We start from the raw sequence: 15089 nt of genomic DNA on the forward strand, positions 1-15089 counted from the left end.
TTATCGCGCGCGCGCGCGCGAGCGCCTGTGCGCGTGTACGCGTGTGCCAGTGCGCGCGTGTGACGTGCGTGCGAGAGAACCAGGCGCCACGAATTCACGCGCGCGCGCATGCGCGCCAACGTCCACGAAACCGGACGAACCGCCTTTCCGAGAAACCGTCGCTCGTTTCTCGTTTAAAATCACGAAAGCGGGATTTCGTTCCCGGAAGAGGCTGATGACGCAACTCTCTATCGATACTCAACACATCTCTCCGAGATACACGCAACTTTTTACTTTCCGCAAGGAAGTATTGGAATCGTGGTTATGCGCGTCGAACAAATGTTTCCTTTAGAATATTTGTTAATTTTTGTTAATATTTGAGAGAACAATTTGACATACGTGTGCATTTACGTACGTATGTACACAATTCTTTTGCGCTAGAATTTTACGCGTTGACACGTACGAAGATCGAGTACGAACGATTGAATTCGATCGAATTTTGTATTTCAGTCATCGGTGTCTCAAGACCTGATTATTGAATGTGAATAAAATCGAAACGATGGACGATTTTGGACAATGTACGTTGCTCGAAACAATTTTCGAAAATGTCTGAGGTTGAATAAACTTTTATTGTATCTTCTTCGATAACGATCCATGTTTCCTTCGATTAATATAGTATCGAAACGACGTGTCTAATGCACTCGTCGCCGAATTCCGGGTCGATATATTCGCGATTCTTCAATTGAAGAGCTACTTGTATTCCTGGTGGAGCACAATAGCACGGAAAGAGTCGAGTGTAGCGCTTATCTTGTTTTCGATAGGACTTGAAGGACGCGTGGCGTCCTTCGCTCGACTATACACCGAGATTGGATTCTGCCATCGGCGTTCCTGCGAGAAAGAACCCAGAACCGAGCACAACGATCGTCCGATCGCGTCTCTGAACTGTTTTGCAACTTGAACATTCCTCAACCGTTCTTTAAATAAAAATCCACAACCTCTCGAAAACAAGATCGCTTCCCCCACTCCTGCTTTCACCCAGCTCTCAACGATAAACACTACGGTGGGGGTAGCTCTCGAGTGACCTTGAGCGGCTAAATAATGTTGCCTCGACTCTGGCCAATTTCGAACCCCGTTTACTCTACGACGAAAGCAACGAGAAAGATTCTCCGTGAGAATATTTTTCTCGTAACAAAAGAGGAAGAGCTTTCGAAAGTATCCACGTAAGTACAGCAGATAATCGAAAAATGACCAGGAAGAAAAAAATCCAATTCGATTCTCAGACGCGTTGAGTCATGCGAACGCGCGGTCTCGTTGACATATCGATACGGGTATCGCGCGATACCAAATGCTCAAGGTCACCGGATAAAATTCGATAATGCTTGTTCCACCGCTCGAAGCGGTCGTCGACGATTACCAGATGCCTCTCCAAAGAAGGAGGTAGGGGGGGAGCGAAAAATGAGAAAGTGGAGGGGGAAAACAAGAACGACCCAACCAGAAGGAAAGCGAACTGCGTTCGAAAAATACGAGAACGCGACGCATGCAGCTGAGAGAAAAGGGAGAGGATGACGCCGGTACGAGGAACAAAGGAACTACGAGAGTTCGATGCTCCTTTCTTATCAGTGGACTGATACAGCCAAGACAGCGGCGAATTCTCATTGGTCCGCTCGAGCTCAACGTCATCGTATCGATTGTCGGGGCTACGCCATGTGATATACCGAACGCCTCTCTCTTTCGCTCTGGCCCTACGACCGATCGCGTCTCTCGCGTGTACACGATCCGCTCCCTCCCTCTTATGTTGTCGCTTCTGGCCCAGTGGCCGATTCGAGGACACCGGGGACAAAGGCCACATCTCTCGTTGCTGTGGATTCACAACGTACGCGGTGTAAACGTTCTACGGCGAGTTTTGCATCGTGGACGATTGTCGTTTCGATTCGGTGCAAATTGAATTTCGAATTTCGCGTAACGAAAAATTGGAAATTTCGCCGCTCGACGACAATGCGACAGACACACCGGTGCAGTTGCGAAAGGATGTCGGTTCACCCGTTTTCCGTGGAAATTCTTCGCGTAGGTTCTACTTTTAGGTTCGAATCTTTGGATAGTAACCATCGTCGACCAACATTCTGTTATCTTCACGGTTACCGAGTGTCTTAAATGCCTCGTACAGTAACAGTTTATTATGCAAAGAGGTTGCCAAGTCTCTAGAAACTGAACGACAAAGGAGCTAGGAGACTAGACCCTCGCTTCGACTAATCCCCCACCAAGGATCCACGCATTTAGGTGCTAAGCAAGCACATTGCAACGGGGTAGAATATTCTATATATAAATTTATATAATATTCAGTAGTGGAATATTCTCTTACGTAGATACGTAATGGAAAATATTCTATATGTATGATATACTCGGTACTGGAATATTCTATGTGTAGATACATAATGCAAAATGTTCTATATGTAAATGTATGATTTTCGGTACTGGAATATTCTGTACGTAGATATGTAATTCAAAATATTCTATACGTAGATATATATAACATTCAGTACTGGAATATTTTATAAGTAGATATGCAATGCAAAATATTCCATACGTAGATATACAGTGCGGAATATTCAACACGTGAACATATAATATTCTACAGCAGAATATCTCCCTACATAATTTACAAAGTTAAGAATATTTTTACCACAATCTCTACAAAAATGCTTGTTCTCGACAATAATTACGATTTATCGAAATTATTCTCACGAGAGGTGCGAGAATCTTTTTTATTCCACCGACAGTTAACATTCTGTATCTACGTCTACGCCAATGGGTTCCAGTCGCTCGTTAGCGCTTCGTATCGGCTTTATTTCGAAGCCACTCCATCGACTTGGCCAATAACGAAAATGCGTGTAATTCGAGATGTGACGACCAATCTGACTCGTTGGCAACTTACGATCTCCGCGTAGTATTTCCAACCCGATCCACCGTACCGAAAGGGTCGAAGATTGGACGTCGTCCATAGGTTAATTCGACCGGTAGAAGCGAGTGTTCCGTAGAACCTTGACAACAGCGATCCTGGATTCGAGAACCCATCGAAGTTCAAATCCAGCGAACGACCCACAGTGAATAGTGTTCTAATCGACACCCGGTTGGAATTGGTAACCGAGGAACGAGACACGCGAACGACTGACAAACGAGCATCGAATTCGATTAAACCGACTAGAGACTACGAACTATTCGAACCTGTTGCAATGTTCACTCCCGTAACTTCCTCCTCCTCCTCCTCCCCTTTCTCTTCAGAACTGTGCAACTATTTCGCTAACGAGTTCTCCAGACCCTAACCGATGGAACATCGTTTCAAATTCGAAGAGGGTAGCCTCTGGGAGAAGAGATCGTGCATTACTCGCAGGTTATGGGACATAACTCCGGATCCTCTCTTCGTCAATTTGTGCCACGAGAAGCGAAATTACGTAACAACGGACTCTGGATTCGCTCCACGAAACGAAACATTGCGTAACATTTCGAGAGTACCTTCGAGGGAAGTCCGCGAAGATGAGATCACGTATTATTCGAACCTTCCACAGGCCCTTCCACAGGACTCTGTTTCCATCTTCGACTCAAAGTGTCCGTAAGAAGCGATCGTTAAACTTCCAAAGACTCTTTCAACAACTCTGGTTTCACTCGTGACGACAAAGCATTGTTCAACGCGTAGACCCTTCAAGTACTCCGAGAAGAGATCAATTAGTTGTTTGGACATTTCTGACACGAACTTCCTCCTTTCGAGAAACAATCCAGAAAGCTATTTTCACGTATTTACTCCGTACCCAGAACGTTGAGAAGTGGGAACCTCTTTTGGGACCAATTGGCCCGATCGAAGACAGTGTTACGAGCTCCACGGCGGGGCCGTATCTCATGGAAAGAAACCGGTCAGCGTGTAACGCCATAAACAATGACTTTCTAACCAGGATGAACGCGCCGTGAAGAGACTCCGAGGATCCCGTATTTCGAGGTCCACTCTGTGACAATCTCCAGACGTCTGACTGTTGTGAATTTATTTCAACCAGATGCACTTTACGCGGGATAATGAAAATACATTATTATAAAGAAAAATACACTGTAATTGTGGACTTCAACTTTAAAGTATCGCCATCTTTTTAAGTCTGAAGATTTTATACTTCCTTGTCGAATAGAATGCTTTCAATCTTGTCAACATGCCAGGTAAATTTGCAATAACTTTTAGAATTACTATATTTTATTGAAAAAAATTATGACCGATCTCAGAACGTATTTAAGAATCTGACGATCACTTCAGAATGCAGTTTTCATCGGTGTGAAACATTCTCGAGAGTAACTAGTAATTGTTTACATTCAAATGTAACGTTTGTGCAGCGACGAATCGTTGAACACCGACAACGATAGTCAGAGTCGAAGAGTTAGGGCAAAGACGTCGATGAAACAGACGAGGAACATGCTCGAACTCGCGTTTAACCTTTCGCGTGTTTTGCTACGCCGATTGGCGACATTAACGACCGATAAGAAATTACGAAGAAGACCATCATCGTTCCGTGAAAACGTCACGAAAACTACTTTAGTAGTCGACAACAAACACAGCCTCGTGACAAATATTTTTCATTTTTCGCGTTACACGAGCGCCCAGTCATCGAATGTTTGATTAGCCTCGCGTCAACGAGCGAACGTTAATCTCGCGAGTGAAGAAAAATAATCGTTTGAAAATTCTTCGCTGGATCAACCGTGGACTCGGGTTGCTAGTGACTCACGCGAGACTCGCGCGCTCACCCGAGTTGCATTGGCCAATCGCGCGCAACACTCTCTGGAACGTTCGAACGAACGCGACCAAAATGTAACGAAGATAAACTTTCATCGAGACCGTTGGTGTTTACACGACGTGGGCGATCAACGACGTGTTTACCGGTGGCGGATTGCGTTAAAATTTTTAACATTTACATAAGATGCGGCACGACGATAAGCGTGAGCGAGCGCGCACGCGTGAATTCGTGTGAACAAACAGCTCACTTTCGTGAGCTAGATATACGACGTTTGACCCGAATTGGGCAACACGCGATCGACCATTTTATGTTCGATAAAAGCTACCCCCTTTTCGGGAGATCCGATCGAACCGTGAACAACACTATCCTTGGGTAATTCCTCTGCTTTGGAAGGGAATATTTCTTTGCTAAACGGGAGAATCCGAGCGAGTTGGATAAACATGAAATTTTATTTCCCTATTTGTTTATGCGGCTAGTGTATTGTTCTTTCGGTGAGTCTCTTATTGAACCGAGAACACGAATCGTTTCGGTGCAATTCTTCTGTTTTCGGTGAGAAGAATTTTAGCTCAGTTATGGGAGAATCTGGGCGAGTTGGATAAATACGAAATTGTATTTTTTTATTTGTTTATACGGCGAGTGTATTATTCTTGGAAGGAAACTCTATAGAACCGAGAACACGAATAGTTATGATCCAATTTTTCTGTTTTCGGTGAGAAGAATTTTGTTTTGATTACCAGAGGATCTGGATGAGCTAAATAAATATTAAATTCTATTTTTTTATTTTATTATCCTTGTAAGAAGAACCGATCGGACTCGTAACACACGGAGACTGCCTAATTTTTCTATTTTCGAAAAAGCGAATATTTTTCGTGATAAACGAACCTTGGACCGATTTAGAAAAATACTGACTTTCTTATTCTTCTTATTTTATCCTGGTTTCACTTGTTTACACTATGACCACGATACCCGAATAAATTCGGGCGTTGCAGGTAAGCAGGTAATGCATTCAACTGGACCGAGAAACGAACAATGTTTCTCCTGTGTTCCACAAGCTTCAAGATGAACAATCATTTAGAATATAATTAACAATAAAGAAACTTAAACATTCTATACCTTCTTCTAGTTAAATTTCTCCAATCTCGATTGTTGTAACACACCCAAGACTTCTGTTTCCATTCAACCATTATCTACACCGTGTTCAACCCCTAATCGGTACCACGATGTAAAAATAACCCGCGAATCTATTTTTTTTATTCGAAAAAAATCGGTGCACGACTGATCCTCCTAAAACTTGGTGAGTCTTACTTCCAGTCTGTTGTCGAACTTCGATCGAAGTGCACAGTATCGAATCAACCATTCTTTTTTCCTTCAGTGCTACGCAATTTCCTACCAAGCTAATTCAGCACAGATGTAAATGTAGTTGCGTACTTAGTTACATAAGAATACATTTAATTTTGACCTGAAACAGTTATGCAACAAATATTCCGCGATTCTACTCGCCTATCGAGTGTTACACTTTATCTAAAACGAGTTTAGAAAATACGAGTAGCGACTTGGCGAGACGTTTGTTTCGAGAATTCGAATTTCGACGAATCGAAAGTCGAGGATGTGTTTTATATGTACCATAAAATCACCTCGAATTTACCCACGTATATATTTTCTCATTGTCGACGAATAACGAAAATAATCACCGGTTTCGACGAAGCGAGGCCCGCTAAAAGCGAATCCAAGTTCATTGAGCGAAGGTTCCGCGAGTGTCGTTGCCGCACGAAACGAAAGAAAGAAAAAAAAAAGAAGAAAAAGAAGAGACAAACCTCGGGGCTCTCGCGGGGCCCCTGGACCCGGTTCCTCGAGGTCCCCTAGATCCCCCCTCCGAGAAGCGAAGGCGGCCTATGACCCCGCGTAACAATATTGAGTACCAGAACCCAGATCTCCGAAACCGGTTTCGCGCTCGGAAAACAATTTTACGATCTCGGTGGAGCCGAAGAGCTAGAGGGAGGCAGCGTGGGGATGAGAAGGAGGGGCCTTACGGAGAGAGAAGAAGAAAAAAAAAAAGAGAAAAGGAAAAGAAAAGGAAAGAATCGACGAGTAACCGTGTCTCGACGAGCCACCGTGCCCAGATGGAACGCATATATACTATATTCGTCAGCCTCGAAAAGATTCGAGAAGGGACGAATAAGACGACCGGGGAGTAGAGGGGAAAAATAATAAATGCACGCGGGGGAGGAGGGGAGGGAGAAAAGAAATATAAAACATCAGGGCTCGGGGATAAAAATAATTCAAAGCGATCTCTCTTAGAGCCGGTTAACTCTCCGCGTGTCCAATTTGCGCGCTACTTCAAAGGCCCTAGCTGGATCTTCAGCCTCGAGGATAATAAACAGAGAGTTCTCGATTCCGCGCGGAATCGAGGCGCTCCGGTTTGCACGGTTGCGAGAGGATTGCGTAACACGGCGGCGGTGGCGCGGATGAAAAACACGAGAAATGCAAAACTACGATCGTGTCTCGCGACACGTATTACCCGCAAACTTGTCTCGTAATGACCGCTGACCACCGTTCGTACGCGCTAACCGAGAGATCGCCGGGGCTCTGTTATTTTCAAACGTCCGCGAATAATTCGTGGACGTCTCGCGAACGTCGGATAAGCGAGAGGGAAAACGTTTTCGTGGGAGTTTCAACGATTCGCGTGTCACCGCGGGGCGAACCAGAAGCGTACGAGAGATGTTTATGAATGAAATTGGCGAGGCCGATCTTTGCATGCTAATGGCGCCGCGCGGCGCACGGGGCTGGCCAACGTGACCGAATATATAGCGCTCGAACACATTGGGGAACAGTGGGACAGATTTCCCGAAACGTGGCCGAAATTCGAACGAGCGATTTATCGATATTCCGTGCCACGAGCGATTAATTAATTACCGATGAAACGAACGCGTGTCACGCGTATGAAATAAGAAGGGGAACTGGCTCCTCGGTGGCCCCGCTACTCTCGATGATTACGTTTCCGATACGTTTCCATCGGCTGAGTCTCTGCTCGATGGTTCGTTCGTTCGGGCGTTTTGCTTTTCTTTCGGCACAAACGTGGCCGAAGAACCGGAGCGTTCCGGTACCTCGAATCAATAGACGTTTCTACCGTGACACGGGACGGAGGATATTTGGAAAGACGGTCGGTATTTACTTCGGGTGTATCGCGACGTGGGTGAATCGTTTTCTATTCGAATATTTTGCGGGCGTAGGTAAGAATACGAAAGTATTCGGAATGTTTGGGTATTTCAGTGTTCGAGTACTTTGGTATCTGAGTATTTGAATACTTGAATATTTGAGTGTTCGAGTGTTCGAGTGTTTGAATATTTGAATATCTGAATATTTGAGTATTTGAATATCTGAATATTTGAGTATTTAAATATCTGAGTATTTGAATATCTGAGTATTTGAGTATCTGAGTATTTCAGTGTCTGAGTATTTGAGGATTTGAATATTTGAGTATTTGAGTATTTGAGTATTTGAATATTTGTGTACCTGAGTATTTGAATATTTGAATGTTTAATATTCAAGTATCTTGATATCTGAATATCTGAGAACCTGAGTATTGGAGTATTTTGTCATTGGAGAACTTGGTCATCGAAGAACTGAAGGGTTGCTTACCTATTAGAATACTTGGCTACCGAAGTGCATCCATACTTGAATATCACCATTCGAATACATGAGTGATCGAATATCATTCTACTAGCTACTCCAATATCATTATTAGACTATTTGAGTAGGTACTCCAATATACCTACTCTACAATAGTCGACGTCTATTCGAATGCTATTTGAATATTTTTTGTGGATATAATATGGAGTACAAATTAACCCATCTGTTTCCTTTTCAAACGATATGTACTCGTTAAGTATCGGAGTACCTACTCCGATATACCCACTCCACAATAACCAACTTCTACTCGAATGGTATCCGTACTCTATTCACCGAATATCCGCCTCGCGAATGTCCCGGAACATTCGAATACGTGGAAAGTTTCAACAAGTGCTCCCGTTTGCCTGTATCGAGTGCTCCATTGCGTGCGTTCGCGACAGTCCGTAAATATGTAAAACTAACGTCGAATCTATACGAACGGTTGAACTTTGATATTCGAAACGTGCTCGGTTTCCGCTTATCTACCAACGGTCTGGCCACCGACGGCAGAAAATTATTAACAAAGTATCCGGCGCGGTGCACCGTGGACAAACAGGAATTACGCGTCCGCGATAAGACGATGCGTAACACGGCGTCGCGGAACGCAAAATTGACGCTGCAAGGGGTAAAGCCTCGAATGTTGCAACGCAGCACCGTCAATAGCATCGTGGCGGGATCGGGTATGCACGAGCTACCGCGATAAGAAGACGACGTTGGCTGGCACATCGTTGGATGCAGAAAACGTGTAAATACAACCGATCCGAAATTAGCGACGTGTCCCCACGTGCCGCGTACATGAACAACGGTGAACACGCGTGTCACGGGTTATGGAAAAATATAGAGTTTCGTTTGTTCAGGTAACGGAGATAAGACGAAATGTATCTAGCGTGATTCTCGGCGATGAGGTAACGCGATAACGATATTTCTTAGTGCGAAAGAAATATCGGATTCTGGCCACGGATCCTCGTGTAAATTTCGTATTTTCGATCGCAGGGAGCGCGAGAATGCCGCGCGACGGTTGCCAAAAAAAAAAGAAAAGAAAAAAAAAATAAGAACCCTCGGCGGAAAACGATCGTGTACACCTACCTAGCGACTCGCGGTCAGTCCGCGCGAACGTGGCACGGTTGTGACGCAACGCGTCGATAAATCGCGAATGTAACAAGCGAAATTACCAACAATGTCTATTTCCGTTTGTTTTCGTCGTGTTCCACTTACAAACTCGCGAACGCGTTACACGGAAATCTAGAATTAAATTCTCACAGGTAGCTGCGACCGAGCAGCAGCGACGTGTAATTTATGGGCCAAGCCGCACAGGCCTGGGTGAACGTACAGTACGATGAAACGCGTCGATAAAATTTGGCAGGGACCGGCTCAGGGACGAGTCAGGTAGCGGGACGACGGGGGTGGTTGAGGGTGGTTTTCTCACGCAAGAATGGACGTCCCTTTCGAGTCATCCCCGTGCACGATCCACGATCCGCTGGAAAAGAAGGGAATCGTTCCGCTGGCTGGGGCCCGTGTGCCACCAATGACGAAACCACGACTACGGTATTCACGCGACCGATTAAAACACGCACGGAAATAGACACGCGGGAATTTGCCAGAACCGTGGCTAAACGAACGCGACGATTGCACGGGCTATCGCTCGAGTTCGCCGAGAACAGTGACCGATGCACCGTAGAGAGTGGGGAGAGTAGAGAATCGTCGCGACTCTTCTCGATTCCAAGGCAGATTGCGTCACTTTTTGCGCGAACGCGTTTACGTTTACGTTTCTCGAGCGTGAAAAGAAATATTATAGTTGAGGTTGCTCGGTAAAGCGAACCAAGTACGGAAATAGTCGTTACGAGTGTCTTATTATTCGTGATAATATTGAATCAAGTTTAAACCGACGACTGCGTTGCTCGCCGCGTGGTAAAACCCGCTAAGCTTTTTAGACGGAGGGAACGAACCGACGTTCGATTCGACGTGCACCGCTCGCGCGTATCGAATCCGTGAAATGTGACGTTCTGGTAGCTTTCGACGGGAACAGAATTCACACAAGACAAGAGGTGTCGGTTTGTTGTTTCGCGTACGAGCGAGCCGTAGGAACGGTTTGCAACGTATAAGTAGGAGAACACGAAAGGAGGAGCGCCGGCTCGTGTCCGTAGCGGTACAACCGAGACGAAGCTGAATATCGAGGAACGGTGTGCGTTGTCGAAAACTCGAAATTAATTCGAACGTACGCGTTCGGAATACACCGTCTCGTACGGTTGCTCTTTCGAACGTTCGGTGTACGGGGGTCTTTCTAGCCTCGTATCGCACTCTATTTCTGCCCGGCGTGCCGTAAGGTCTCGGTGACCACGTATACGAATGCGCCGGTCGCATGCGTGCCTGCGTACATACGTATGTACGTACGTGCGTGTCGCGATCGAGAAAATACATAAGACTTTCGAGGCTCGTAATCGCGGCCGACGCACGAAGAACGACGCTGTTACCAAGCGAGCAAAAAAGAAGACGAACACCCCGACCGGCGTCCCAAGCGACGAGCGCATTCGTCGTCGGTAGTCGAACCGGGCCTCCTGGATCGGGCGATCGTTCGAACAGCGATTAAGAATGAAGAAAAAAAAATACAATAGAAAAATGTACGAATAGTAAACTCACGTCATTTCCAATCTGACCCATGCTGGCGGCACCACCACAATTCGCGATCGTATCCGCCTTCGGGTAAGACTCGGTCACGTTCGCCACAGGAATTTTGGACGATTCGAATAAATACACTATGTATATAAAGATACAACACGAAAGACTCCGGTAGACGCGCGCGTGTTTTGTGGTGTATACGTGTGTACGAGTGACGATAAAAAGGAAATAAGAAAGAACTTGGTTCTTGGTGGTCTCTGAACGCTCGGAAGCTCTCTCGTGGAGAAAGAGTAAGGAGCTACGCTGGAGCGTGGCGTTACTCGGTAACCTCGCGACGTTCCGCGAATTTTCACCGACTAGTTTTGACGGTGGGTTTTCCTTTGGGATAGGACGTCCGTGAATTGTCACACTCGAGGTACACCGGCGAGAAATTACTAGTCATAATAAATATCACAGAAATATTGCTCGTACCCTGTTGACGTGGGTACCGGCGACAGGCTCGACTTTTCGTACGCTCGTAACTAAGGACTCCCGAAACGATTGAAAGTAACGGATCAAGGAGAGGAAGAAAAAAAGAAAAGAAATAAAATAAAATAAAATAAAATAAAAGAAGACTGGAGGGCTGCAACGATCGTTCACTACACCGACACTCGAAACTAGGAAAAGCACAAGAATCGGGTTACACTGGACATTACGTGCGGGGAGTGCTACGATAAACGATGTGTACTGAAAGAGAGCCGGTTGCTAACTGACGATAACTGATGCCTCGATAGCTAAGCAGAGCCGCGATCATCTGGTCGGGCCGGCTTGGTGGGAGGCGAACAGCTGGAGGGGAGACTCGCCGGTTCTCCGGGCTTCCCATTGGTCGACAGTGCCGTAGCAACAGCGGGTGTCGCGGCGTTGTCGCCGAGACGAATTTACGACAAAGCTCGCGGAAAAGCAACCGTCCCGGTTCGCGATGATTCGTCCTCGATCGTGAACGTTTCGGTTACCGAGCGAAACGTCCGATACAATTATCGAGGGACGTTCCGCGAACGCGACCGAACGCAAACGAGGAGGTTCGCGCGACGAAGCATAGATACGCGGCTGGCGCACGCAAGCGGCCGGCTTGATCAGCTGATGCCTTAGCAACAGGAGTACGAACCGTGCTAAAAATATCGATCCCATCTGATTACCGGTATGATGCAACCCGTAACACGTTACGCGGACTGCACGGTAAAAGTAAACGAAGAATACACCGGCTTGTCGTATTTCCCTTGAATTTTCGTGACGGGAACACCCCGAGAGAAAGTCAAAATTCGAAGATCCGCGTTACGAGTGCTATTGACTCCTCGTTTAAAGTCTTACGCGGAACGCACCGTGTTCCATCCATCGCTATAGCGACCGGGACGCGCGCGAAATGTAGTTTCGAATTTAATTTCCGTCGGAGGATGTTTCGATTCTTCTTTTTCGTTTTTTTTTTTTTTTTCAAACTTTGCACACTCGATCCGAAATTCGCGGTTTCGAACGATCGACGATCGTATCTTCGATTGCGTTATCGCGGCGCGATTCCAATTCGGAATTCGTGAAAAACATTTCGAACGCGTCAACCTAATCTCCGTTGTTTTGTCACTGCAAAGAAACGGCGAACCAGTAATCACTCTTTGCGTAATCGAGGAGCGTGGATTCTTCGAAGGCGAAACGTTCGCGTTGTTTATCAGCGTTAATGAAAAGCCCCTTTCTCGTCGGGGGTGTGGGGAGTGGGCATTATCGCGATGGGTGTGTATGCAAGAATGCTGTGATTCGCGAATGTTCATCGTGGCGAGCGTTCGTCGTGACTGTTCGGATCAATGAGAACCCTGCCTCTTTGTAACGAGGGGAGAGATGATGAAGAGCCATTCAGGGCCTTTAAGGTTCCTTTCTCTTCCAAGGACAACGCGAAATAAAGCCTCGGAAGGAAGCAAGTAAGGGCTCTCCCCCTTTCATTTCCGCAAAACACCGACGAACCTTTGTTGCGGCCACGAACAGCGTCAGGAATAACGTGCCGCGAGATTTTTACTATACGCCATAACCGAGAAACGAGCCCACTCCCTTCGATGACCCTCTCTTTTCCTTTAAAAGAAATTCCAACTGCCCCCGGCTCGACGTCCACCGTCTTATTCTCATCTGGCGAGTATCTGCTCGCTTTTAATTTCGTACAAGAACAATAAAAATCTATATATTTCTCTGGGGTCTTATCAAGGTCGTCTTGTGTTCTCCAAACAATACAATTTCGTTTCGGTACCGTTATTCAACGGAAAATACGAATCCTATTAGTCAGAGGTCACCTTCAGAAGGGAAAATTAACGAAACAGAGAAAAATACGAGTTCTGCGTTACTTAACGCACTTTGTTTCTATTTTTCGTCGGAAATGTTCACCTACCCTTGTTAAATGCCTAGTCCGTTTTTATCTTCCAAGAGGGTGATCGTCTATAATGCGTTGCCAGCGAGAAAGAAACCAAACGATACGTTCCATCGACGAATGGAGTACGATGGACCGGTAATTGGGCATCCCGAGGTACTCGAGAAAATATTGTTTATCGTACACCTACTCCAGAAAACACGCCGGGCGAATCACTGACGCACGCACAAGGGTATCGAAACAAACGATTGACCTCGTGGCCAGCCAAGCGTTTCGCAACGGTTTACAGCAGAATTTGATACGCGAAGGTAGAACTCTCGAGAACACCCTGTAAATAAATCCGTCTCGAAATCGTTGATACGACAACCACGATCGTTACAAACACCCCTTGTACACGCCCGATTCGTTCTTTTACACGTGAAACCGAAAACCTCGAAGAGATCTGAACGAAAAGTAAAAATCGTGAAGTCAATTTGAATCTCAAGTCTTCGTACGTTCTACGAAGCATTTTCGTTACGAAGTTTTCCTTAGAAAAATTCAAAAAAATTAGAAAAAATTCCGATTGACGAGCGAGAGTCGCCTCTCGAGCGCAAAGGGTTAACCCTTTCGCTACGGAGCGCCAACGTTACATTGTGAACAATAGTACCTCGACTCGTGTCTTTTTCCGACAAACGACACATTTTCGAACTTGTTTTTTTTTTGATGCCTCATTCGAGGCATTTTTCATGCCAGATACTCGATTAACAAAAGTATCTCGTGTAAAGTATAAAATAAAAGTATATATCGTATGAACGTATACATACGCTCTTTGTACCTCCACACCACTTCTCCAGAGCGTATATATACGCTCTTCTTACCTCAACGACCAGTTTTCCCGAGCGTGTATATACGCTCTTCGTACTTCAACGACCAGTTTTCCCGAGCGTGTATATACGTTCTTCGTACCTCAGCACCACTTTACCCGACGATATATGTACGGTCTTGGTACCTCAGCGACCACTTTTCCAGAGCGTATATATACGCTCTTAACCTCAGCGTCGACTTTTCCCAAGCGTATATATACGCGCTTCGTACCTCAGCGACCACTTTTCCCGAGAGTATATATACGTTCTTCGTACCTCAGCACCACTTTTCGAGAGCGTATATATACGCTCTTCGTACCTCAGCGACCACTTTTCCAGAGCGTATATCTACGCTCTTTTTCTCAGCGACCACGTTTCCCGAGCGCATATATACGTTCTTCGTATCTCAGCAATCACTTTCCAAAGCCTATATATACGCTCTTAACCTCAGCGACCACTTTTCCCGAGCGTATATATACGCTCTTAGTACCTCAGCGACCACTTTTCCAGGGCCTATACATATACGTCTTCGTACACGAACGGTCATTCTTCGAGAGCGTATCTATACGCCTACCGAAGCGCAAAGGGTTAAAATCCATCGCGTTGTTCCTTTATCCGAACTAACCGCTCTTCGTTGGTCCGTCGATCGAGAACGTCTCACCGTTCACCACTTTTCCTTCTCTACCCCTGATACCCGCCGCCAGTAAAAATAGACGTATTCTCGGGCGAGATCGACTACAATGACGCCGATTGCGTTAGTCACGGTGCTCGACGAACGGTCGCGATGACGCGACATCGAGAATCGCCGTTTGAAAACGCTCCGCGAGACGCACCGGG

At 45.9% G+C, this 15089-nt stretch overlaps 1 protein-coding gene across 4 annotated transcripts in view; it reads right to left on the bottom strand.

Moving 5' to 3' along the window:
• The window catches only part of Sesn (Sestrin), a 273229-nt gene that overhangs the window by 35638 nt on the left and 222502 nt on the right, over window positions 1–15089 (bottom strand). The window contains exon 1 of one of the 4 annotated variants that reach the window (XM_076318755.1): window positions 11052–11641. The exons of 2 other annotated variants lie outside the window; for them this stretch is intronic. In XM_076318755.1, the coding sequence (XP_076174870.1) occupies window positions 11052–11072 (21 nt within the window). In that variant the 5' untranslated portion in view covers window positions 11073–11641. Of the gene's footprint in view, window positions 1–11051; window positions 11642–15089 lie in introns of those variants that run through there. One more of the 4 variants, XM_076318756.1, reaches the window with a different exon arrangement.

The sequence above is a fragment of the Ptiloglossa arizonensis genome, chromosome 8 (assembly GCF_051014685.1).
Source record: "Ptiloglossa arizonensis isolate GNS036 chromosome 8, iyPtiAriz1_principal, whole genome shotgun sequence".
NCBI lineage: Eukaryota > Metazoa > Arthropoda > Insecta > Hymenoptera > Colletidae > Ptiloglossa > Ptiloglossa arizonensis.